Source organism: Nasonia vitripennis, chromosome 1, assembly GCF_009193385.2.
Source record: "Nasonia vitripennis strain AsymCx chromosome 1, Nvit_psr_1.1, whole genome shotgun sequence".
NCBI classification, from domain to species: Eukaryota; Metazoa; Arthropoda; class Insecta; order Hymenoptera; family Pteromalidae; genus Nasonia; species Nasonia vitripennis.
The window spans coordinates 28,774,258-28,802,210 of record NC_045757.1 but is presented as its reverse complement, the minus strand read 5'-3'; the positions used below and the strand labels follow the sequence as shown (position 1 = coordinate 28,802,210).

The following is a 27,953-nucleotide window of genomic DNA, read 5'->3' as shown; positions in this document are numbered from 1 at the left end:
GACGTCATGCCGGGAGAGGAGAAAAGACTGCGCAAGCACTGCTGCGTTATATAAGGTACATGGTATGTATACCTATAGGGGCTGGAGCGGGATCGATGCGGGAGCTTTGCAGGCTCGCGCTCGTTTGATGGAGGGCTGCAAGTTCACAATTTTTGTTTTGTGGTATGAATTAATTGAAAATGAACAAATACTATAGTTATAGAAATGAAACGATCGAGCGTCGAAATCTGTAGCTCAATCTCCCGAACAAAGAGAGATCCGATAATAGCGACACGTCCCCGCATAAATATATAATACGGCAGCAGTCCAATATAGAGAAATCCGACGGTCAGCATCAGAAGCGTATATCCGCAGGGGAAGAAAGCCCGAAGACACGCTGTATGCGAAACTTTCTGCGCCTTTTCCTGCAGCGCGTGAGAGAACCTAAGGAAATCCCCCCGTCGTTTCCTGGAACTCGTGGAAAAGCTCACCCCCTTTCCTTTTATATTGTATTCGGTAAAGCGGATATCCTGAAGCTTCTGCCGGTTTGATTTAGTCTTTGGCTTTACGATACATTCTCTTCGAACTCGATCCCTTATAAAATATTATCCATTCCCACTTATATTATACACACCGGAGCGATATAAAATTCTAAGCTACACAGGTGCAGGTGAACGTGTGTCGAGTCGATTTTTCGTATTTTGCGATCGAAAATAGAAATCCAATATATGAATATATGATCAAACAAGCCGATTACTTTGGTTTGCCGGTCACACATATACTCAATACTGCCAGCGCCGCGCAGAGAGTCCTTATTAGCATACAGAGTATAATAGTGTTCTCCGTTTCATCCGCCGGCCGACAGATACGTATATAGGTATATAAAGGGACTGCGGATGATTTTGGGGACACCTGATGGGACGATAATACTATACCTACCGCAGTTTACTCGCAATCAACGACTTTTTTCAGCCTTAAAGGTGCCAGCTTGTCGCTAAGCAGAAAAGCGGATTTGAATTAGCCGTTCTCATTTACATTAGGGATCATGTCGTCGCTCCTAACGAAAAGTAGTAAATTTCATTTTTTTACCACATATGAAAAAATCCAATTGTTTTGGAGAAAAACAAATGGTTATTTTGGTTGAAACTAATAAAATTGCAATATTTTTAAAGTTGCCAACAAATTTTTGAAAAATTTCGATATTTAAAAAGTTGTTGAGATTTAATATTAATGTTTTTTTTTTTCAAAAATTATTTGGCAACTTCAGGAGCGACGATGTGTATCTAGTACCTCACGCATAATAATACCATACAGCCTTGTCTTCCCATTAATCGCTTAATTAATAAAAAAATATTGACAAAACGGAACGAGCGAGAGAGAGAGAGAGAGAGCTAAACGCGAAGAATAAATTTCGCTTTGTTACATCAAGACGATAAGAGCTCTGCTCTCATACGCTGCCGCATCGCCGGCGGAGAGCCCGAGATCGGGAGGAAGAAAAACCTGTTTTGTAACGAAGAGGCATCAGACAGAGAGAAAGAAAGAAAGAAAGAAAAAACGATAATGAGCGAAAAGAAGACACACGTGCGCGGGCTTGCGAATCATGATAATTGCAACAACGAACTCGCTAATAATCGAATATATACTATACCCAAAATAAAAAAAAAACCTTCCTCCCCCCCCCCCCCCCTCGGCCAACAAACTCTATCCGCGCATCCAGCGCCCATCCTTCTCCCTATAACCCTCCGCGAGCGAGAGCCGTGTCTCTCGCGCCCACGCGCGCAGCCGCCGCGCACCTCCTATATACATCCACTCTATCGCGCGCTCCATTCGTGTGTACGCCCGTACAGCACAGCGCCTCCAGCCGCAGTGAGCCTCTGCGAGCCGGAGAGTCGAGTAGAGTGTTGGTCGCAGCTCGAGTCTCTCTCTCTCTCTCTCTCTCTCTCTCTCTCTCTCCCGACGTCGCCGCCATTTTGTGCCACTGACCGCGCGCGCATACGCGGGGATTCACAGGCTTCCCGCGGACGACGTCCTCTCGGTGATGCTTCCGCCGTCCTTCGAGAAATTCCGACAAACTCGTCCCGCTGCCCTGAGCTAGAACGAGATACATCGTGGTGACTGGTGAAGTGAACCTGTGTGTGCGTGTGTGTGTGCCTCGGTTTCGAAAGAGCTGTTGTACCTGCGTGTAGGTATACTGTACCTGGTGGATATTGAGCTGTATGATACACAGTGAGAGGTGAACTACGCGCGCGCGCGCGTGTGTGTGTGTGTGAGTCTGCCTCTGTTACTGCATCCAGGAGCTATAAACAGTGCAATATTCCACGAGATTCGATATTAGCCAGTATTATAGACTGCGAAAAGGATAATCGAAAGGATACACGCATGGCGTCGAATAGCAGCAGCAGTGAAGCCGAGCCGTACTACATCAGCTCCTCTGGAGCAGGACGACGCTCCTAGTGCAGCCAGTGTTATTGAAGCCAAGACACGGGGGCAGGTACGGCGCTACCTATAAGTATATCTATATATACACAGTACACGTCGGTGTATTAGGGCCGCGCGATGGTATACATACGAGTGGCGGCGAAATATCGATCGCGCGTTAAAGTTGTGCACGGACGTTCCGAGCGTGCAGTGCTGCTTATACCTACTGCTATGAGCAACTGGATTTCTCTCTGGTATATGATTGGTATACCGAGGTTCTTTTTTCTGTGTATGCGTCGATGGTTGAGGGGCACGTTTTGCGCGATTTTAAGAGGCTTACTTCTTCGCGGAGCGGATCTTTGGAGGCTTTGCCTTGACACGGACACACGAGAGCTGCGTGTCTTTGATCGACGACACATGAGCCAAGAAAGTCGATTGACAGCGTTCGCACGAGCCATTAAACTCTCGCGTATTATGCATTTCGAAATAGTCTCCTAATTAACTCACGATATATCCTCTCTCTCTCTCTCTCTCTCGAGCCAACCAGAAGCACACACACATACGCAGCAGTATATGATGTGCCTCCGGAACTAGCTCGAGAACTGCACTTCGATTTCGAAACGAATAACGCCTTATCTCTCTCTAGAAAGGAAATTTCGAGTCGTTAAGTCCACTCTACGAACTCCGCTAATAACGCACGCACTATATATGTATGGGTATATTTCGTAATTTACCTCTTTCGCTGACAATTAACTCGGTATACATATGTACAGGGGGGAAAAATTCGTTAAAGGAATTATGTTACCGTCCAAAAATTCGAGCGACGGGGCATTACGAAACTCGCGAGCGCGAAATCCTGTTTGACATAATGTTTATAGATATATAGGTATATAAAAGAAGAGGAAGAAAGGAATATACGAGACGCTTTTTAAAATTAGTCTTTTCGAGCTTGAACGCGATTGTTGGTCTTTTTTAATCGACGTATTAACTAATTTGAAAATTCTACACTCGGTTATAGAAAGTTCGTTGAATGGAAAACTGTACGTAAAAACGAACGAAGATAATGCCGAAAAAAATAATTGAGTTGGCAAAAAAAATACGCATACATATTCGCCGCACACACATCTCTCCCCGTATGGGCAGAAAAGAGCCGAGGGAAAAGTGAAAGCCCGGTGTACATACGCGTGCGCATTGCGACGCGCGAAATATTTTATTGGGTCTAGTGGTTGTAAGAGTGTTTGGTAATGATACGCACCGCGGCTCGAGAAGCGAGAGATAAAAATTCGCACGTTTTCGCGGGGCGCACTTGTCCATATTTTTTGAAACGCTGTATACGCAGACTTTCGAAAAACGTCTCTCCTCCACGCGTTGCCACATCATCCCGAAGCGATGCGTATATAGAGGAGAGAAAAAAACTCGGACAACCGCTTTTCCCTCGACGATCCGAGCTCAGGTAAAGAAATTCTTCGGAGGATATACATATACTTATACTGCTACTTCTCCTTCTCCTTCTCCTTCTCCAGCCATACTGCGCGCACGTGCTGTATATGTAAGAAGCGTATTAGAAGTGAGGGAACTGCACAATGGGCCGATGAGCCCCTCGCGCCGGTGGAGAGCTTAGACTGCTCAGGATCATGCATACGAGTATATATAGGTGCGTGTTAAGGTGCAGGCGTCCGACGTCGAGCCTCGTAAAGTTGTATATACGGAACAGGTGCGCGCTGCTGCGTTGGATTAGCGCGTCTGGGACGGTTTCCTTGTGCACTGCTGTGCAGGTTGTTATCTTTTTTTGATTCACAAGCGTCGAGGTGTAACGATTCTCAAGGTGGCGGTTTTGGGTGATTAAAAAATTTAATCTCATCAAAAAATATTACATTATATAACTTGACGATGTATAATAGTGGGAAGCAGTCGATATTTTCACTCCTCTGCATCGACTCTCCCACGCCGCGAACGAACCTGTAAACGCACGAATTACAATGACAATGGAGTACCCATATCCCTGTATAACCGTAGATAACGCATCTCCCTCAGCTCCCATCGTTCCAGTAGCGTCGCATAAAACGCACTAGCCGACTCGACCACCCGACAATGAGGCCTATAAAGTCGATCCTCCTCTTTTTCTCTCTCTCTCTCTCTCTCTCTCTCTCTCTCTCTTTATACCAGTATACACTCACACAGAGTCTCGATCCTCCACACAGGTGTGCTTCTTCTCCTTCCCTGCGAGAGAAGAAGACCGAGGTGTAAGCCGCGAGAGCGAGTCAGGAGTCGAATGTCAATGACCTTAACACTCTCCGCACAGCGTTGTAGTATACACTATACTATATACGCATATATACGAGATCAGAGAGCTGCGTGCACGTGTACATGTGTATACGATCAAAAATTAGGATACAAGATACAACAGCCTGTGATGCTCACCCATACGTTCCCTATACATATACATAGTCGAGAAGGATATAGATGTTTTTTTTGAGAATATTCTCCCGCTTACGTAAAGGACGTGTCTAACCTTGGATTTTCGCGCGACGAGTTCGGCTCTGTTATACGATGTATACTTGCTTTGGGTGCAGGGTTACTGTGTGCTTTGTACTGACGCGCGAAGTTTCGTCTCTTAGCAAACTTTCATGCTGTATACAATGAGCAAACGAGGTCTAACCATAATCCGAGATTTGATCAAGAGATTTCTCACATATTCACTGATGTTTTTTCTAATCCTTCGCGTCACTTTTAGCAATAGGCGAATTGCATCACGATCAAAGACACGTATTACGCACACATTTGTAAACGTATAAACGAGGCAGCGTCTTCGCATCGAAGTATATATGCGAGTGATTTCAATGCCAGTCGGAACGCGAGTCTCTTCGCGGTCTATCCGCAGTGTATTGCTTTGCCGCGTTGGATATGTGAGAAAAGGCCGCGGCTTGTTTTTGCGATGAGCGAATTATAATGAGCGTCGAGCCGTGGGGGGGATTATCGGGACAATTATCGAGACCGTTATTCGCGATCGGGATTTAATGTTTGCCCTGGTTTGTCGAGGAACTGAGGATTTCCAGGATGTTCTGTGTCGATTGCCGTGTTACGAATGTCACTGACGTGAATTTCCGCTGTAAATTTTGTCATTTCGAGTTATCTCGGTGTACAATTAAATTTATATTGAAATGCAACGTTGAATTGATTCTGTAAATAAAATACAGTTATATACCTATATAATTTCTCACTACTCACACGTTAATTACAGCATACCATTAATTTCGATAAAGCTCCATACACGGCACACCCCAACAAAAAAAATGCAACCCTCGCGCCAAATGTCGTCCGATCTCTCCCTCTCTCTCGGGGCATTCGCCGAAAGGGTCTCCCTCTCTCTGCCTGATAACCAAATTAGATTCCGCATCCCTCGCACATGTCGTCGGGGCGCAGCAAAAATTCGATAACACGCCCCGAGAGCGACGCGTCGCGCGTGTGTGCAGTTCGTTCGCAGGTAACGAGAGAAGGCGACGTTTTCGAGAACCGATCGATAATTCCTTTGACCGAACCCTCGCACCCACGCACACACGTGTATTAGAGTATTTTTAGTCGAATACATAGCGTACAGGGTAATTGCTCGTATTTATGGCTGGCGTTGGGTTATATTTGGTCGGGCTTTTGTGTGGGCGATCGTGTTTGTTTTGTAACTCGATGTGCGGCTGTGCGGTTAGTGGACTGGACACTCGCGGCTGCTGCGGGAAAGTTGAAAACCCTCTTCTTTAAAGAGGGGGTTCAATTATCGCGCTGAATATTTGCTGTTTGCGTCCTGTTGATTAGCGAAAAAAGTTCGCCCATTCAAACGATCCATCACGTTTAAACAACGCGCAGCTATATAATTATTCCAAACTCGACTTCTCTCTTAATTACTCGCTCTCTATATATACAGCGCGAGGAAAAAACGATGCATCAGAATTACCGTCGACAATCGAATTAAACCCCCAAAACTCGCTCTTCTCTCTCTCTCTCTCAATCTCTCTCTCTCTCTCTCTCTCTCTCACACACACACACTCCGCCGTCGTAAAGTTGCGACGAGGGGGGTATACACATACCGTCTACGTACTATATATATATATATAGAGCTATATCGTACATACGAGTGAGATTTACGCTCTCGCGAACAGAGCGAGGGATGGAAGGACTCTAGGAAATTGAGGCATCAATTAGCGGGATTGATAAGCCTTATTGCGGAGAGTTTGCTTTTGGATAGTCACACCCGACCGAGCTTTTCTCCACAGGAGAGCATGTGTGTGGAGATATATAACAATACGTGGGTGTCTCGCTTGTATGCGATGTGGGCCTGAAGCGTGTATTGTGCGATTAGACGACGTTTGCGCGGACGTGTAATTTCTTTTTCGGGCGGATGGAGACTTCGCGGCGGTGCTTTGTGATTTGGGCTTGTGCGTACGGCTTATTGCGCTTGAATAATATCAGTGCGTGTGTATTTTTCGCAAATTATAGCCGTATAAGCAGTACCTGAGAAAACAATGCAGTTACAGCATATGAGCGCGGAGCTTCTGTATAGATTCTTGTATAGGGTAAATGCGAAAGTACCCATGCGCCACCTAACGTCGCCAGCTGGAGACTAAACAGTCCCAAAGTTGAAGCTCAGAGAGGAAAATCGACATCTCGACCAATGACACCATATCCGAAAACCCGGCCGTCTTCTCCCCAAACACTCCCTATGCTTTACATATACACAACACATAGGCACGATTCTTCAGACTCGTGGGCGCATCGATCGAGCCAAAGCCCGCGCGAGATAACGTCGTCGGCCGCGTGCGTCCGCAATATGGCAGCGAAAACTCTCCTCGATCCTAACCCGCATAGTCGAGCATCCGTGTCGGATTATATCGTCCCTATATATAAATTACAGTAATTAAATCGTCCCCTCTTCGCAACGCGCGACAGATTCCTATATATACATATATTAACACATAAATCAAAACGCTGCAAATTCGCGCGAAAGTTACGCCGTCGGGCGAAAAAGCTGGCAGTCTTCCAGAGCGGAGAAATGCATTTCCGCGCAACGAGGCAAGTTCAAGGCTATCGAGGCAAAAGTTGCTCTCATTATATAGTGAAGCCGTATACGATAACGTTTTTGCTTGATATTGAATCGACTATCGGAGAATCTTATGATGGGAGGCGGGGATGTGTAGGAGACCATATAAGAATAAGATGAACGTGTAAGAAGGGAAGGAAGGAGAAACCTTAACTAGTATAAATGTAGGAGAGCTGATCGATACCACAACTGCAGCAGTCGCCTCCGCGTGACTCTCAATTATAACTGATCGAGTTACGCGAAACGACGCGTTACAGTAACAAATACTTACCTATATACTCTATAGAAAAAAAAAATTAATACGAAAAACCGAAATCAATGATCGACGATGCATAAACAACGATAAATCTCGAGCAAAGATAAAGCCATAGCGCCCTCGCGTGTGTACGTTATACATAGGCGCGCGCACGCGGATAAAAGCCGATTGAAAGAAAGCGCCTCGACGAAGGAGCAGACGAACGGACCCCCGTCGTATACACACATTTAAAGTCGGGGAGAGCTGCGCGGGGGCGAAACCCAGCGACGATCGATCGCCTCGCTCCCCTTCCAGCTCTTGTGCACTTGTCTACGGGCGAGATGCGGAGAGCTTGCAGTGTCGGGGATCGTAGAGGTGGAAGCTTCGGGAGCTTTCGACGTGGACGTGCGTGTAGGAGGAAGAGATGCAAATGGGAATTTTGTTTGGGAGTGATGATTTATGGTTTTCTTTTTTCTTATTCGAACTTTGTCGAGTTGGATAGTTTGTGTAATAACGTAAACAGGCTTCATCTTTTCGGTGATCGAAGATTTTCGTTTATCAAACTCACAGCGCGGCATGAATACCAGGACACCCATGATATCTTATTACGAATTATCGAGCTCTAATTGGTCAGATAAAAACGATAAAAATTTTCAGGAGAGTAATAAGTTTCCTTTGTTATAGGCTAAACCGTAGTTGCAAAAAACCATAATATATATCTTCTCGAGAAATACGTAAATAGATAAGCTTATTCCACTTCGAGTGCGTCTTTGGTCGCTCGAATATATACAAGACTCGATAAAAACGCATATCTATACCTGTCTATGACGCAAAGATGACAAGGTATTGCCTCGACACGACTTGGCTTGAATGAAATTATACCTATATATCATGGACTTTATATCGTATATATGTCAGGCGCCATGTTCTAGCGTCTATATAGCATATTCAAAGGCTATATCAGCTGATGCCAGAAACTAAATTTAGCGATATTATATAGTCGACCCGATTAACTTTCAGCCCGCAGATTCTAACTTATTCTTTGTCGCGAAGAGACAATATTCTTTTATTTATATAGGGAACAAAAACTTGACTCAAAACGGAAGCCCATAAATATGCAGGAATGCGCGGAAAATCGCTCGAAAATAAAGCGCATGTAAAGCGTTATATATATATATATATATATATATATATATATATATACATACACATGCGGTAATCTTGAAAAATAGCGAGCAAATATTGTAATGCTCGAATTCCTTAGATAAGCCTCGCGCGCACGACGGCCACTGTGCGCTTGCATTGTCTCTCGGCGGTATAACTAAAAGGAGACATTACCTAAGTCGATAATAACGTAGCGGCGCTTCTTATCGGAGTCCGCAGTGTAATATATACATATATCGTATCAGCGAACCGCACTAACTCGATTTCACACTATAGGAGTACACCCTTCGTCAATGACGGTTAATTGGTCGATGGCTTCTTCGACGTGCAAGTGGTGTGTTTACTTTCAGCAGCTGCAGTATTCTCGGAAGTTTTTGCTTTATTCGATTATCGTGAGCCGGTTATACAGGCGTCGTGTCCAGACTGCGACGTTATATAAATTTAGCTTGAATTTCATTGACGAGTTTTTCCATTTTGTTCGGGAAACTATCGAACATCGTTTATTCTCTACAGCAAAAAATATTCAAATGCGCTTTTATCTCGAGCAAGAAAGATTCGCTTTAGCAGTATACGCATATCTTCCCATAAAGCCATAAATCAAACAAAAAAAAACCTTCGACTCATCACCATTAATTATTCACACAACACGTCCTCGGAGAGCGTCTACCCCCCAACGACAAAACAGCGAGCTTCCCATTGAAAAACGAAGCAAAATATCCCTCGACTGCCCCCGACGCGTTCGCCCAAACAATAGACGCAGAGATATACGCGCGTTCATAATGTATATAGGTATATCCCCCGCATCAAAGCGAGACACTGCACTCGGACAAATCTTCTCTAGGATACACATAGAATTTTCCCATATCGTCGATCGAGACCGAGATTGATCGCGAGAATCGGAAATTATAGGGGGGGGGGGGGCGCGGGGTGGCTAGAGAGAATCGAGGGGGATGCACCGATGTGCAGAGAGAGCGAGACACGCGCGCGACGAGTGGAAAATGTTTGGACGAAGGGCTGAACGGTGAGAGAGATGTGTATGTGTGTGTACGTGGGATTATGAACGAGGTGAAGAGTGTGACGCTGGGATTTGATGGATTAGTTTTGATGTTAATTCGCGTTGATTCTCGGTGTGGCGTTAAGTGGAGTAGTTGACGTGTCGGAATATTTTGAAAAATTCTTCGGTAGTGTGATAAGCCAGTATTATTTTTACCGTCTGAAAATTATTGCTATTCACTGCAGCAATTGTTTAAATACCGTAAATACTCAAAGCGAAAAGAGAAGCTATTCCTCCCCAACGCTAGGCTCACCGCACTAGAAAAAAGGCCATAAAAACGCAACTCGTATACACAATAATTTCTGGCCCCTCGAGCACATCTTCACCCAAACGCATTCGTATATCCCCACCATCGACGTACCTACTCCTTACACACACACACACACACACACACACACACACACACATATATAGACACAGGGTAGTGAGATGTGCACTCGTTCTTTCAGCCGAGCGATTTTCACTCGTCACCGATTCGGTGACACCCCTGTATACAGTACTTTCAAGTCCCCCTTCGGGAATTTTCCCGTTTATAGGCGCGGGATAACGACGGCCGTTATACATGGCAAAAAGTTTAAATTATTGTTTACGAGTTTTGCGGATGTACATATCTCTCGTGGGGGTGGGTTTATGGCCGATTCGCGCGGATGGATATTGTAGGAGATTCTTTGACCGTGAAGTATTGTACTGCGCTCTATCCTTATTATTATTCCGATGCTTTTATTGTTCTGCGCTGTGTGATGGCCGTTCGGATGGCTCCGGGGAAAAGTTATAACTTTGTTCTTCGGTTTTATTATTAATTAAAGTTTTGCATCACTTTCGCTATCCGCGTGTTTTCATCGCGGGAAATATCCGCGTCTGTCCGAGCTCTCACAGCAACGTTCTTATTAATGAGCCGCGCACGTCGCGACGTATATACATTTTTGGCGCGCTTCGACCTTTACCTTATATGTACACCCATGTATACACTCGAGTACAATAAAACACTTTCGATGCATAATTGAGCGATTAAGCCGAACGATCAGTTTTACAACAATTTTACGCCACTGTCCCTTGCCCTACTTCCAATTTTTTAAACGCCAATTATACGTCGAACAAAAATAAATAAATCTCATTTTCCCTAATTGCAAAGCCTCTGCAACCCTCGGAAAGGGTATCGATTAAACGTCGCTCCAAATCGCTTGTTAAAATAATAACCAATCGCTCGTCCCTTCGTACACACCTATCGGCGTAGTCCTGAGAAAGCAAACTTCGTCAGCGCCTCGTCTATCAGCCTGACTGATATAAGTACGACGCGAAAAAAGGGGACATCCCCTGATGCGCGTGCTATTATATAGACGCGGGGGCTGCGTGCAAAGAGGTGAGTCAGGCCTTGTAAAGGCGAAAAAACATAAGCGTCTGCACACGCGCGCCTCACCTCTGTCGAGGTTTCGCGAGCTAAGACGTGACGGATGGGCTTGGACTTCCCGGATAAGATATCGAGAGTTAGAGGGAAGTTGGATAGAGTGAGAGCTGCGGGGCTGTTACTTTCGCAGTAGGAGACATTAAGTTTGTTTATTTGAGTTTGATTTTATTATTGTTGGCGATTTTTATTGACAAAATGTTCAATTCACACGAAATTCTCGCAAAGAATCGACATTTTTTTAAGTTCAAATACAACCACAAGTCACACACGGCAGGTATATATAACGAGGATAGAATTCCACAATCGAGGTCCAGAATATCCCCTGATGAGGTATGCGAGCGCGTCGCATACCATAGCGCTTAGTGTGCAGCACCTCTTCTGCCACCTGAACTTTCAGACGGCTTCGTATTCGTTGGTTTCTCTCCCCTTTTTTTCAAGACACGCCTCCATATACCTGCGTGTGTATACATACTAATGGGAATTTGAGTACATCGGGACATGGTGTTGTAACCGAGTTTACTTATAAAATATTCCTCTGCGGCGATGACTAAGTCTTCAAAAATGTTGTCTTTTTTGATGGATTAATTGATTGAATATCGTATCTTATACTTACAGTAACGGCAATATTTGCTAAGAGAATTCACAAGTGCGTACATTTATATAGATCAGTGGGCTGAAAAAATATAATAAATTATGTATACGTGAACAATATTTATTATCCGTCTCTTTTTTTATGTCGAGTTACTGGAAACGATGTCGACAAATAAAGTACAGTAGCAACAACTTTTTTACACTTGTTTTTAACGATGCCAAAGAAACAATAACAAGCACTAGATGGCAACTGTAAGCTTTCACCAGAATAACTCTATTTTACCCACGCAAAATCTCCCTCAATTATAAATGTTAGAGCAAAGCTGAATTTTATCTATTCGCACATAATTCGACCCTGAAGCCCAGTCTCGCTTATATACCTATACATATATACACACTGACTTAGACGCGTTGCACCGTTTCGCCGCTCTCAGACTTTCACATCGTAAAAATGCTCGCAGATCGAGGTTATTTTTACCGCGTGTGTATATGCGGATAGATCGTTGTGTATAGGTATATAGCTTTTTTCATCGTTTTCTTTCTCGCGCCGTTCTTATTCCAAGATCCTTATCGCTGATGGTCTAAAAACGAATATTTTTGAAAAATATAATATAATGTTATTTACTTTCCGTTTAAAATTAAGATTGGAAGTATAAATATGAAACTCAGAAGTTGAACATGAAAAACGCTCACAAAAACCTTTGTTAGCCCCTCAAAAGCAATTCCACGCAGTTCCAGCACAGTAAAACCTCGACTAAATGCAGTCCCTTTTGTTTTTGCGTTACAGGTGAGCCGAGAGCAGTCTCAGCGTTGCCGGAGGAGGATTGCACGCAACGATGCGCACCCCAGCCGAAACGGAAACGCTCGACCGGCCGGAGAGCTACTGCGTCAACATCGGCGGCAACGCCGTTCTAGCGCAGGAGGAACAACCAAAGTCCGTCGGCCAGCTCGTCTCGCAGCCGGAAGTTTATACCAACAGGTGAGAAAGAACTTTTCCTCCTATATTCGATGCGCTAAAGGGGGGGGGGGGGATTGTTCTGTACTTCGTCTGACCGAGGAAATTTCGTTTTTTATGCAAGAGATCGACCTTTGCGACTGTCGAGGCTACTGCCCTAATGGAGTTTGCGGAGAGACGACGTCGCGGTATGCGTTGTTGTGTGCGCAGCATGTATGTATTTTTGGACAATCGGCCTCTCGCGCGCGCTCGAAAGTGTGTCAATGCGGCGTCTCTTCCAGGCCTTCGGATATGAGAGAACTTCTCAATGGATTGTTTGTTCGCATATCGCCTTATGCACTTCTCGCGGCTGGAACTAATTTCGAAGCAATTACAAACATGTCAAATCCACGACCTCAGTTCGTTTCCTCGAGAATCGAAGAAAAAGAAAATAAAACAAGTCCACTTCCTGTACAAGAGTCCTCGGACATAACGAGCCCAATAAATCGCCAATTGCGCAATGTCCTCTCCGTATAAACATCTCAGTAATTCCATCCGCTCGAACGATAAAATACATTCCAATAAAAAGAAATCGCGAAAAATTGCAAATTCACCTCGCGCGCGTCAATGAAGTCGCGCTCTTCGCAAAAACACGCATGCACAGAATACGCCATTACAATATCCGCAGCGCATAATTATTACTCTCGCTGCGATATTACACACACACACACACACACACACACACGCACACAGACAAGCGAGGATTTTCAAGGCGAAGACGAGCCGAAAACTTGATCCCTGTCCTTGATCCCTTCTTTCTCGTCGGCGAAGAGTGAAAAAGACGACTGGAGGAAGAAAAGAAGAAGAAGAAGAGTCGAGAGGAGAGAGAGAGAGAGAGAGAGAGAAAGCGGGCGGAAATAAAAGCAGAGAGACAGAAGACGATGGTTAATTTTTCGTTTTTTCAAACGACGGATGGGTGTATATTTTGGATCCGCGAGCGAGTGAAAAATCGGCGCGATGTGTCGGCTGTTTAGTGCGTGTGTTGTTTTGAAAAGCGAAACTATGCAGAGATTCATCTTTCCTGATTTTTTAAAGAAATAACACCTCTACGTTTATAAAAAACGAAAATTTTTATTGCATCATACGGTTATTCACGTATTCTATTTCATGAAAAATCAGCTCAATAACGCGAAGACAATACGAAGAAGCAAACCTTTAGAAAATTAGTCGCTCGCTTACTTGAAAATCAATTTTAAAAATTTCTCTCAAACACTCCTCTGGCTGTGCCGGTAAAAATAAATTTTGCAAGCGAGGAGCGGCTGATGTGCAGACTCGAGAGCGAAAAACAAAACCGCAGGTACACAAAAAGACCGGACGGCACGAAAGCGAGAAAAAAGTCACACGCGCGCGCGCAGCTAGAAAGAAACTACATGTGTATATAGGTATACGATACGGCACACGCACGGAATTCAGGCTCTGCGCGAAAGAAAGGCGAAACACTGCACGCGACGCATTATATATACAGGTATGGGTACACACGCACCTATCTTATACGAGGGTTAGGTGGATGCGTGGAATAGCAAATCCTGATCCACAGTATGCAATATAGCTGTGTCTGCTGTCCTTGTGATTGTGTGTGTGTGTGTGTGTGTGCGTCGGCTGTTTTATAACGGATATGCGCGAAAAGCGTAGATGTGTGTGCGGAAAGTCCGTAACGGGATTTTCGTCGAATGTTGTTCGATTGTTTACGGCATGTTGATGTTATACAATCGGAAGGACATGCTGTTGGCATAGGCGCTTTCCTATATACTTCTACTAATACCTTGCAGCGCTGATTTTCGACTTTCTCACTCACACGAAATTCACGGGTCACCGCCGACCTATACTTCGTAAAAAAAAAACACGACCCGACGCAAAACACGTCCAGCGGCGTTAATAAGTCAAATAATAACAAGCCGATATTACACTTGGAGAGCGTTTCCGCTTGCGTAAGCCGCGCAATTTTCCTCCTATAGAGAGGGTCGCGCGGATTTGAACTTTTCTCACTAAGTAATACTTAGACTGCAGCTGCAGTGCACGGCACGCCTGCAGTATAGTGAGCGTTTATTCTCACTTTATATACCTGTATACACACAGCGCGTAATTACGCATTCCGTGTCGTGAGCCGCCGTGCGACGGAGCACGGAGGTAACGAACCGGCGTAATATGTTCAATGCACACACACACGCGCACACACACATATATATATATACTTATTACTTGCGCACGAGTCGGGATAAGGTATATATGTATATACATGTAGGTTCTTTACTGACTGCAAATTCGTCTCGAGGTTTTGGAAGATAACTGTATAGGGTGTAAATTATCGATTTCGACGATATGCATCTTATTGATGCAAAACATTATTATTCTGTTGTCGATCAAGCACAGAGATAATGCAACGATAGCTGAAACGCATAGCCTTCTAAATCGATGTTATTACTCCATTATTACGAGAAGTACAAATACCTATACTTAAAACTAGTTGACAAATCCATTGACAAATGGCACTCAGCATCACGCGGTTTTTTACAACTGTGCTCGGTTTAAGCATGCCTTGTATACCTATATATACACACACCTATACCGCGCGAGCCGATAATCGAATAATCTAGCGAGATTACTTACGCGTCTCGAAATGTGTAAACGCGTGTTGTTCGAAGTTTAAATGCCTCCTATTCGCTTGAGTGTCTATATTTTCCAAAGACTGCAATAATATATCTATATATCCTCGCTATGACATCAGTCTGATAAATGTCCGTGATACATAGAGACATATCCGAAATATTATTTTGTAAATAAAAAAGCCGCTCCGATTGAACCTAACTTAGGTTCAAAGGTGCGGTCCTTTATTAATGCGCCGCACGGCTCTTATCGAATGTTTATTCGGAAGAGTCAATATAACGAATCTTACCATCCGCTCCGTTTTCGTTAATCGAATCGCAATACACTAAAACCTAACCTCAAACTCACTCTTCTATATACGTCTCTCTCTCTCTCTCTCTCTCTCTCTCTCTCTCTCTCTCTCTCTCCCTCTCTCCAATAATGTAATCACAATTCTCTTCATCTCCCTTTCGCACGTGCGGCCTCGGGCCTCTAGACACGCACTGACGAGGAGAGAGAAAACATCATCACACAGTCGACAGACCCATTCCCGCACACATGCACATCGACACCGACAATACGATCGCGCGCGCAAAAAAGGAGAGAAAGAGAAAGAGCGACTAAACGCTTCAGTAGTAGGTACGCTCGGTGTCGCGGCGCCAGCAGCAACAGCAGCTCGCCGATTTCACTGCGACGAGGACGTCGGGGGAGCCGTGCACGCAACCGTGTGTGTCGTCGTCGTCTTCGTTATCGCGCCGCGCGTTCACCACGTTCTCCTGTCTGCTCTGCCCATATGTTAAGCGCGGTAAGATGGTGCTGGCGCGCTTCTTCCTCAGGAAGCCCGAGGCTCAGGAGGATGAGCAGCATCACCACCGACGCGACGCCAACTTCGCCACTAGGTGAGCGATAAACGAGTGTATTTCTCTCTTTCTCCCCCTCTTCCTCCTCTGTATCTGCTGATGGCTGTGTACAGGTTCTTATATACTCTCCTTTGTGATGCGAATTTGCCCCGTCGCTCTTCTACACTCTGTTATTTTGATGATGCCCTGTTGCATTATGCTCTCTGTTTGCTGATTGTGGAGCAAATGCTGGGAGAGATACTGACTGATGGAGGATGATAAGTGCAATGCGATGCACAGAGTCTAGAATGTGGAGTTATTGACACTTCTGTCTGGGAGTCGGCGCGGGGAATGATTGTTTTTTGTTGTGGAAACAAGTGTTTGGAGAATTCGTGTTCGGGAGGTCGTAGGCAAGGTTTGCTAATCTTTATCCTTTTTTTTAATGGATTTATGTAATGCTAGGACTTTGACAGTGCTAACTATTGCGTCATGTAACAATCTCGTTGTCATAACAGCTAATTAATTGCTATATACATGTGTGAAATATCAGCAGGTTGCGCAAATGATAACAATGCATTGTCTTTATTGAAATATATCGGGTATTCGTGAGAATTGATTTGCAGCTTGATTGTACAATGAAATGATTTAGATGCTATACAAGTTAGCAAATTACTCTATGTTAAATAGCATTCAACAAGCGACAGATAATTTTAGTTATAATTGCGTCGACTAATTGATGTCATTTGTGTCTAAAAATAATCTTTATGATTCCCTTGGTCAGATGAATGCAGGGGGCGTGTGGTCATATCTATGAAATTGATATGTAAATTGCACAGGCAAACTTTCTGTACAAGATGAGCATCAATTGAATTAATAATAGCAGTGTTTTCATTTTTGAATGGATCTATATTAAATTGTAATTGGTTTTCTTTTCAGTGTGATGTGCATCCAAGACGAGTTGGGACAACTCAGCACTATCGGAGGTGACCCAGTGATCAGTGTACCACACAAAGTTCAAATGCCAAATTGCAGTAATATCAATTCAGAAAGCAATACAGATTCCAGTGAATCGACGACTAAAGCAACCATTGCACCTGACACTGTCTATTCGCAAAGACCCTTTGCTTGGATAGCAGGATGCATGCAGCCAGTTGTGAACTTTATAAATAAAGTCACATTCAGTGAAAAAATTAAGGGAAGCCAAAGTGAGTGTCGAAAAATCTTTTTATCATCTTGAGACAAATACTTAATCTCTGTTTAAAAATAACTCAAATGTGCATATTTTTATAGCTGACGATTGGGAGATACCATTTGAATATATCAGTGAACTGCACTGGTTGGGATCCGGTGCTCAGGGAGCAGTGTTCAGTGGAAAACTTAAAAAAGAAATAGTAGCTGTGAAGAAGGTGAGAGAACCTCGCGAGACTGATATTCGACATCTTCGTAAACTTAATCACCCAAATATTGTTCAATTCAAGTAAGTGAAATAGTTCATTCTTCTGTCAAATCAAAATATCAGAATCAAAATATGGCGCAGTTCAATAAATGGCGTATTTTCTTTTACAGGGGAGTATGTACACAGGCTCCATGTTATTGTATAATAATGGAGTTCTGCCCTGCAGGACCACTGTACGATTTACTGAGAGCAGGTGAAATCATCCCGCCACCTCGCTTGTCGTCTTGGTCAAAACAAATAGCTGCTGGCATGAGATACTTACACGATCACAAGATCATCCACAGAGATCTAAAAAGTCCAAAGTGCGTTTCGATAATTTCAGCGTATCCTATCATTAAAAAAATAGTTTGAAAGCTAACAAGAACTCTAAATACTTTCAGCGTTTTAATCGGACGAGAGGACATAGTGAAAATCAGCGACTTCGGAACAAGCCGTGAATGGAATGAGAAGAGCACCCGCATGACCTTTGCCGGAACGGTCGCGTGGATGGCTCCCGAAATCATCAGAAACGAGCCGTGCTCGGAAAAAGTGGACATCTGGTCGTTCGGAGTGGTTCTATGGGAGCTGCTCAGCGGTGAGATCCCGTACAAAGACGTCGACTCCTCGGCTATCATGTATGGTGTCGGTAATAACACTCTTCGCTTGCCGATACCCAAAACGTGTCCAGAAGGTTTCAAAATCTTGGTCGAGCTGTGCTGGGCGGCTAAGCCGCGAAACAGACCATCGTTCAAGCACATTGAGATGCATTTAGCAATCGCCGCTGGTGAGCTTGAAAGAACTACGCAGGACGATTATTTTAGAGCTCAGGTAATTGAACACAGTTGTAATCGAATTGCTAAACGGTCATTAAATAGATTAGATAGAACAGCTTCTATTTTACAATACTATTTCAAATGATTAATAGTATATTGTGCAACTAGGGAGGGAAATTGGCTTTTTCTAGCGAGGATGATGCCTACGGCGCCCTCGACTCCCATTCGTGCTCAAGTCACCCTCCGAGTCTGAACAAGCCACCACTCTCTTGTTGCACATCGTACTTTTTTTGATAAGGGCATGGATAGACACTTTTTTCATGCATGGGAAAGGAATAGGAAATTTATTCAAATTATCGAAATTTTCACAATTTTCACAATTTTTCCAAATTTTTTGTACAACGAATATTTTACCTCCCGCTGCTGAGAAAAACTCGATTTTCCATTCATTTCTCATGCATGGAAAAGGGTCTTTTTCATGCACGTATTAAAAAAAGGTGTGATGACGTGATATGAGAAGCTATTGTGATAACTATTTCAAAAGATCAACGTGATTTAATGTTTATATGTTGTCTGTGTGCAGCAAACATGGAAGGAAGAAATCAGAGAACACATGAAGCAAATACAGAGCGACAACTCGAGCAGTCCCCGTTTCGAGGCGGACCTGATACGTCGGCGTGAGGACGAATTACGACACGCTCAAGACATCAGAGAGCACTACGAACGAAAATTGGAGCGAACTAACAATCTCTATATGGAGTTGAGCGCAGTTCTGCTACAGCTCGAGCAGCGCGAAAGGGATGTGATGAAGTAAGTACACTTTTTTGCGTTTCGTGTTTATTAACTTAAATGGGTTGTTCGTGACATCAATGCTGTAGCTTAACAAGGTCGAATGTCACGCATTCTGATTTTTATTTAAAGTTACGCATTAATCAATTTATAAATGTGTAGTGATTCATTTTTTGTACTAATGAACTTTTTATAACAAAAAAATTAAATTTATTTCTGATGCCGTTTCTTAAGAGTTTTTTTAACCATCACGATTTTCTACTTCAAGGAGAGAACAGCAATCTTCTGTTCACAAGCCGAGCAAAAAGCGAATAGTGCATCCTTTACTGAAATGTCAGGAGCGACTTAATCGTCGTCGAAATCCCACGATCCAGTTCTCGTCCAGCCCGACGTCGCCACCCTCGCCTGGCGCCGAGTCTTCGCAGAGTCCCGTCAAGGCCACAATGTACACGCAGCTTAACGATTCCAACAAGCCTGAAACAGTCGTCGTGCCCAGTGGCAGCAGCTTTAAGCAAAAGAAATACCGACACCGACGAGTTGGCTCTGGCTGCGGCATCAGCTCTAGTCCACGATCCAGCCCGCAGCGAGAACGAAAGGTAAGATACTTCTTTGGACCTACACAAAATTTGACCAAACTTGTAAGAAAAAAAAACTCCTTGATACTGATGATCGATTCTTGCATTAACAGGCTGCAGAGTTATCGGTCAGTCGGCTAGTGGACAACCAGACGCAGACAGAGGTACCGGGATCCAGTGATCCTGATTCTCCGATTAAGGAAGAGCTTCCGGTTCCGCATGAACAGCAACCGATGCCTCAACAGCAGCGACGTCCCTCTATCCAAGAGAGGTACATCTTTGAGACGTCCTCTAACCGACTATACCCGAAGTCGGCCCTCGAGTGCCCAAACAATGGCAACAATCCGGAATCTCAGCAATACCATCACCGCGTCGGTAGTTCGTGCTCCAGCCCCGAACCCATGAGCGACAACCGACTCAATGGCAACAGTGAAACAACTTTGAGAGATTGCAGTGACGATGACCACCTTGAGACTCTGGGCAGGAAGGTTAACGAGATTCTGAACGCCAACAGGCTCATGTCGCCCATGGACAATGGCAATTGCTGCAACGTTTCGCATGGGTAATTTATTTATGAGACTATTTGGCATGACTTTTATGATTTTTGGTGTGGATTTATGGTTTAATAAAAGGTACATACGCCATTATAACATTTTTTTTTCTATAATTATTTTGTGCTGTCTAAAAATAAACCTGAATAAGTATGTGTTTATTTTAAGTAGTTTATCGAAATAACTGAATTGACTTTGATACAATAAAATGATATTTTATACGTGAATTATCGTAAATTTAGAAGAATCAAGGATGATCTGCCAAAAACTCAGTTATCTGAAAAGAGCACAGAAACTGATTTGAGGCCCAGTACAGACGTCATTGACGCTATGTGCAACGAAGACGGCGACGCAGAAAGCTGGTCTGACGAAGAGGGAGAAGATCCCAATTATACCTACAACTACTCCCTCAGAAGAAGAAGGTACTACTCATAATACAGTTAATTAAATGATAATTGTAATAAGCAACAAAACTTGAAACTCACTCAAACCCTTCGACTTTTTCAGTCTCGCGCGAAGGCCAATAGGACCTGGTTGCCGACACCGTCGCTCCAAGACGTCTCTCTGCACAATAGTAAACATCAAGCGAGTTCTAGCATCGGACGAAGAGAACACCTCGGAGTACTCACACCCACCCTCCAGTCAGTCCTCTACTCTAGAGAGCAACCCAGACGTGCAACGCGCCTTCCGCAGAGTTGGTTCTTGTGAATCGACACCCATCGGCCACTCAAAGTACATCCCACGTAAGCGTACTGTGTCTGCGTGTAACATTGTCGCGATGAGAAAAGGCACGGATGACACCAGTGATGGCTCTTCATCATCGGCGAGCCAGTCCGAGACTGATGAGGTCAGCGAAACTACCATTGCATCACAGCTCGCTAATGCCACTATCAACTGCGAGAGCAGAGTGTAAGAGAGGCGCTGTTTAAAATTATTCTTATTTTTTGTCTGAAGGAAAAAAGGGTGAACTAGCTGTATTGGTTGAGGAATTCCATTGAAGACGATACGTTAGATTGAGAATATTGTTTTGCGTGTTAATTTAAAAACGTTGTTACGGTGTTTTGGGGGCAAGCCTTATTATATTGTTGAGTTCTTCGCAGCTAATCAATGAGAACTTTAATATTAAAATCATCAGAATTTGTTAGTTTTTAAACTTTGAACTTAGTAAATGATAAATTCAATAGGGTTGGGGCACAACTTGGTGAAATTTGTTTTTCCAAAAGTAAATTTTAAATTGATAATTTGAAAGCTGGATAATCTTTTGTATTCATTGTGAAGTATTTTAATTTATTTACGTTTCTAAAGGACATGTTCTGCTTAGAGAAATTTTTACATTGGAACGTGTTATTTTTAACGAATAAATTTATTCAGATGCTGTGATAATATAAATGAACGAAACCTTATTGAAAATATGGTTTACTAAGAAACAAACATCAGAAAGTAACACGTTCTCTATCTACTGTAGAAAAAAAGTAAGATATTAGATCTTATCAAGTTATTATTTTTTAATGTTAAAAGAATTTGAGTGGATCTAATCAAAGCGCAGCTTGCATATCATTGTTATTATATACCTTAAAGTAATTATTTTTCAAACGAAGTGAAAATATTTTTCTGCAATCTATAACCGCATCGTTTTTTAATGGAATTCATCAATCAAGATAAACCACGAATTCGTATCTCACGTATAATAATGATTGGCAATGACGTGCCGCTCTCAAAACGTTACTTAGTGAATTTATTTTAAGTATTTTGTAAATAATTATCCGTGCGTGTGTAAAAATTACATGATCAACGCTAATTGTATTTAATAGATGAAATAATTAGAATTATAAGTAATCATATTTTAGTTTCGGCGGGAAGTGATTTATTTATCTTGCGCAGTTAAAAAATTGCATTAAGGATAGGCTGATCAATCAAAACGTTTCGTCTCTATTTGAAATTCAAATACGGGAGATGATTATTGATGTCATTACAAGGTATATTACGACTTATGTTAAACAGTGCAAAGAAACATAATCGGTTTCGTACAGGAATAAATATTGTTAAGTCTAATATGATTACATCGCGGTCGATTAAAATGTAGAATAATAACCCTCATACTCTCATAATTAAGACTCTTTCTAGTGTATGCATAAAAAAAAATGATACTTACGTATTCATTACTGTAGAAATTGCCATTTGACAACTCAACTGCTATTATATTGAGTTAGGGTATGTTCGCTATTCGAATTAAAACTATTTTGCGAATCCCTCGAGATCCGTAATAAAATTGTACATACAATAAGGCATCACTACTCAATCTTTTTTACGGAAAAAATTGTATAAAGCTTCATTAAGTTCAATTTATTTTGTACAGTTCCTTATAGTGATTACGCTAGATGGATATTACTGTCGTACGATAGCATTCCATATAGTATCCACAATGTGGATAGAGTAATGTATAATTTTTTTTTACTGTGAACATGAATGTGTAGCTTTAGAAAGCTAGGATCGTAAGAAATAATAACGTATGTCCGAATCAGTACAAGAAAAGAAAAAAAAGATTGTTTTTTGAAAAATTGTATAGTAAACATTACAAAAAAGTAATTGTAAACTATTTGTTAAAAGTTTCTCGAAGTTGAAACAAAAAGTATTAGATACAACTTATACGTCCGCCAAATTGTGAAATTATGTCCAGTGTAAAACGATTAATGAAAGGAAAAAACAACAATTAATTGACGAATTACAAAGAGATAAGGATGAAGAACCGTATTAATAATTTAATGCAAACTTAGGCTTGAGCTGTAGATTATTATATAAATCAGCATATAGACGTGGCACTAAATGGACAATTTACACAAGCTTCTTTGTGTACCATAATATCTAAAGTTAAGTGAATTATATTGTACGCGGTGCCTGAGCATGTTTGATGTACGGCAATGCAATATTTTTCAGTATATCCGATACTTACAAATGGCAGCTATTTTTCGGTGCACTTGTATCAAGTCGTACAGACAGACACATATTCGGAACAACAGAGTCCAAAATCAAATATAGGCCGTCATCGCTGTCGCTCTAATAAAGGTGGCGATCGAAGGAACATCACCAAAATTCGTAAAATTAGCAATCAATGCGCAATGTAATGCGACATAGAATATATATAGTAAGAAAAAAACAATGCTATTAGGAGATTTATATACATGTGTGCCTTGCGGCAAATTGTAATACGATAGATTGTGTTCTTGAGATAAAAAAAGATAAATAAATCTTTAGAGTACTTATAAAAAAGGAAAACTACTGCAACGCGCAATCTGACACTTGTAAAGATTGTAGTGATTATTCAAGACTACTTTCAATTTGATACTCAATTTCAAGCATGTATTAACATTAGTTTTTCTAATTGACAAAGTAACGGTATTGAAGAAAAATAAAAATGAAAATATTTCAACGAAGTTACACCAGAATAAAAATGTGGTGTGCTATAATTTTTCACTATTTCTACGAAATTAAGAATAGTCCGGTATTGTTGTACCTGCTTGGAAAAAGCTCAGATTGCCTTAATGACAATTATTATATATTTGTACATATAGACAATACAATTGCAAACAGATTGAATTTACGAGCTAAGTGTAAAGCCTATCAATGTGCTCAGACAAACAGTTAACAACAAAATCAGGTTACTTTACAAGAGGCATACCTACAAGAAAAAAGTAATACATACATACTGTATCCATTGTAACGATGCAAATAGTAGAGTTAATCCTACTATGCACACAATGACTCCTAAACCGACTGGTTCTGTAGTTGATTGTACAAGATCTACATAACTTTTGTGTTACTTATATAACTTATTAGTATATAATAAAGTCTCTATATAGATTTATTCGTACACATTTTTACGTTCCTGAATTTCATCCTCGTTACTACCTTTAAATCGCCATAAAATGTTATCATGCTTTTCTTTATTATTCATCACAGGCAGAGCATCGTAAGTTATCCTATAAATTTTTGTAAACATGAAGTGCGTAATTACTTTTCAAAAATATAAAATTAATTTGTTCGGTTTTTAAGTAGCAAAAATACGTAAAAATAGTTAAGCTAGTTAATGTATTGCAATAGTTCTTATAAAATATGTATACTTAGATCGCTGTTTACATTTTAATTAGCAATTAAATTTGGGAAATAATAACTTACTTGTGTCAAAAACTACTTTATATTTATTTTGAATTACTTTATTCTACAAGCTATCTATTTTTACGTAAATGCTTACATATAATATGCTGCATCAACTTTTAAAAAATTCGCCTAGTATATCGATACTCTGCATTGTATTTTCATCCGCATTTTTCATTCAATAAAATTCTTGTAACACTTTTTGGTGAATAGGTAAAAATGATAATTCGTAATATTGGATGGAAATAATAATTTGTATGTACATATTTATTGTAATTTTATAAATTGAATAAAACATAAAATCATTCGTATCGCGTATTACTTTGTATAGACAAGAAAAATTACAATTTTTCACTTTGATACATAGCTTACAATTTCATCAACTCTTTATTTTAAACGCGTAACATATTGTGCCAGAGACAAAATTAAGGAACCACGCATGATATACTCGCGATCATTTTTACAGCACCGTTAAACTTTTTTCTTTCATACTTTTTTCGAACACTAAGTAAACGTTTGTCGTTTCATTTGAAGAGATGTAAGAGATAACGTGTATATAAAACATTTATTCGCACAGCCTCGTGATTGATGAGTATAACAAAATGCTTAAGCCCATTGCATTCAAAGACGTATACATTTTCATTCATAGATCGATTTGCATGAGATTAAAATGCTAGAAACACTTCTTCCTAATGTTAAGTAAAAGTGACATACGTATACATGTATGTACATGCACAAAATTTGCTTAGGTACGAGACATCATAGGTCCTTCAATCTTTGTTTGATCAATGTTTAAGTTTGATGGAAGTCCGTGCGATAACTTTCGATAAATCTTAGATATTTCATTTCCAGTTAAAATATTAACACATAAGTTTTACACTCATGACATTTCAATGCAATTCTGATTAAAAATTAATTACTAATGATTAGGTGAGAATGCTGAATTATGTACGGTGGTCAACTGAACAATGATTTAATGGATAACAAAACAATAATGTACGAAAAACTTTTAAAACTCATGCAGCTGACTAAAGATCCTTAAGGAATAGAGATTCGGAGCTCTTTCGTTTAAAGAAATAACAGTCAATGCTCATAACTATTATTATCAATAAATTAAAAGATGAAATCTCTGGAGCATCAACTCGTTTGGGTAAATGCGCAATTCGTAACGACTATTCAAAATGCGCTTGGAAAATAAATAGAGTTCCTAGAAAACCAATTATCTTCTTTTCACCAGTAAAAGGAATTGCTAAGGAATTCGGCGGTGGATTTGTACAACGATGATGCACTTTGCCTTAAGCCAGTGAATAAAGAAACGACGCCTTCTCTTTCTTCCTCGGGATCCTCATCTTCTGGTAAGTATTCCGGCATATCTTCGCAGTCTCCAGATTCTGTGTTTACCTGCAATAAGAATTAAACTCAACCAACATATTCTTATAACACAACATTTTTAAAGAGAAATAATTTTTACTTACCAATTTAACTAAAAATTCTTGATTGTACTTATTCCTAGTAACCAGTCTGGCTTCCATATTTGGATTGTTTTCACTGATGGCTTCGGCAATTTGTTTGGCTGTTACATTAGCTAATGTTCTCATAGTGACGCGTTGATGTTCCACATCAACAACCAGTGAGATTAAGCCTTCAATCCTAATTAATGTATATTCTAATTCTGTTCGTGTTTCCTAATAAAAAGCAAGATCATCATCATGAATAAACATTATTTTATAATCGTTTATTCTTTATATGATTGATTTTTCTTTCAAAAAAAGCTGCGCATATACAGAGAGTAATTCACAAATGAACATAAGTGAAAGTTTACTAGAACAACCATATTTTTCCTTTTATGCTATTTAAATTGGAATAAAAATCAATCATCACTGAGGTTTTATATTTGAAATAGAATATCTTCAACTTACTGGCAATAAACCATGAACATGCAGGACAATAACGTGAGTTCTCAGCTTTTTAGGCTCTATAACCCTTCTGCATCTGCTGCGAAGATTATAAATGGGTGGCTTCATGCGTTCTATGTCATCCTTGATCTGCTGAGCTCGCTTGGCCAGTTTTGGCTCATCCAAGGTGTACTTGTTGACAACTGCATCCAGAGCCTCCCTGACCCCAAAGGTCGACGTTATGTGATTGTAATTCTCCACATTCTTAACAAAGATTTCTAGGATATCCAGTGCCAGGTGGACGATCTCGTCGTCGGGATACTCCAAAACCACGGCCACATAGGACAGCACCGTTTTGTCCTAAGAGAAAAATCGATTACAGGAAATCCGGATCGAGGTGAGAGAAAATTCAAGAGAAAGCTGAATTAAATAGCATACCTTTAGAATCGTATCGTGGTTAGAGATGTCTTTGGATAGCTTCTTGTAGGTCTCGAGGGTCGGCCTGAGCTTCGTCGGGTCCAGAGTCGATTCCTCGTCCATGGCTCAAAACTTTGACATCTACTTTTCTTTTCCGCGCTTACAACTACTTTTGCGAAGATGGTACGCACGTATACATATAGCGCACGTAAACTTTACGCAGTTTTTCTCTACTCGCGAACTGGGCTCTGCTCTGCTGTTGTCTCTGCGCGTTATAGATATCTGGTTATTTTCTGGAAAACAAGAGGGAACGAAGGAATAGTTTCGTTCCACCTGCTGATGGCCATATTTTTTTCCAGATATCGCTGACTATATATGGCTATTTTTAACATATGTTTTCTTCTTTTTTTTATTGATTACTGAGCACAATCACGAGTTTTCTTTACACATGAAGCAAAAATAGCTTACGAGATATTGGGAGCTTTTTATTCAGACTTCACTCCGAAATGCATTTTGGAGCGAATGAGGGAAATACGCTTGTATTCATTGCTTCAATTTATTAGATTATTTTTAATTGTAGAAAGATAACATACGCTTACAATTTGCATAAATAAATCAGCTCATTACATTATATTCAATCAATTTGAAGCCAACCGATAATTGATATATACAAGTTATAACATTCCTGATAGTATACCTGCTTATCTCAATTTTTCCTCAGTGATGAAGCTATTAAAATCGTCCGATGTAAGTATTCCTCCGATAAAACCGCACGACCTTATCAAAGAGAGCAAACATTCGAAAAAGTGCGCGCAACAACCTAGTCTCCTTTCCCCTATAAAAGTAACCAAGAAATCCCGACCACTGCGAAACGGACCAATATCAATAGTGGTGGGGATGAGCACGTAACATGGCCGACATTCGGCATGAGCTGCGACCTGCGTTGTATCAACGAATATAGACTTCATATAGAAGAACGGTTCGTATAGCGGCGAGGGGACGGAAAGCGATAGTT

At 41.4% G+C, this 27,953-nt stretch overlaps 2 protein-coding genes across 5 annotated transcripts; one reads left to right on the top strand and one right to left on the bottom strand.

Annotated features, from left to right (window-relative positions):
* The first annotated feature begins 1,849 nt into the window (after window positions 1–1,849).
* Window positions 1,850–24,342, top strand: LOC100119561 (mitogen-activated protein kinase kinase kinase 13). 3 transcript variants are annotated; one of them, XM_031933752.2, is made up of 12 exons: window positions 1,850–2,470; window positions 12,723–12,914; window positions 13,015–16,411; window positions 17,288–17,556; window positions 17,642–17,828; window positions 17,918–18,109; window positions 18,188–18,614; window positions 19,143–19,369; window positions 19,617–19,944; window positions 20,037–20,485; window positions 20,717–20,896; window positions 20,982–24,342. In XM_031933752.2, exons 3-12 carry the CDS (start codon window positions 16,323–16,325, stop codon window positions 21,385–21,387), a joined length of 2,754 nt encoding a protein of 917 aa, XP_031789612.1. In that variant the 5' UTR covers window positions 1,850–2,470; window positions 12,723–12,914; window positions 13,015–16,322; the 3' UTR covers window positions 21,388–24,342. The 3 variants fall into 3 exon arrangements, with proteins under 3 accessions (XP_031789612.1, XP_032455009.1, XP_032455007.1); XM_032599118.1 differs by having other exon boundaries at window positions 17,133–17,556; XM_032599116.1 differs by lacking the exon at window positions 13,015–16,411.
* Window positions 24,343–24,861: 519 nt separating this feature from the next.
* Window positions 24,862–27,868, bottom strand: LOC100678446 (armadillo repeat-containing protein 1). Of its 2 annotated transcripts, none has more exons than XM_032599188.1 (5): window positions 27,636–27,868; window positions 26,960–27,203; window positions 26,546–26,881; window positions 26,102–26,311; window positions 24,862–26,027 (listed from the first exon to the last, which is right to left on the bottom strand). In XM_032599188.1, exons 2-5 carry the CDS (start codon window positions 27,059–27,061, stop codon window positions 25,857–25,859), a joined length of 819 nt encoding a protein of 272 aa, XP_032455079.1. In that variant the 5' UTR covers window positions 27,062–27,203; window positions 27,636–27,868; the 3' UTR covers window positions 24,862–25,856. The 2 variants fall into 2 exon arrangements, with proteins under 2 accessions (XP_032455079.1, XP_031789624.1); XM_031933764.2 differs by having other exon boundaries at window positions 26,960–27,231; window positions 27,636–27,777.
* Between the last annotated feature and the right edge of the window lie 85 nt (window positions 27,869–27,953).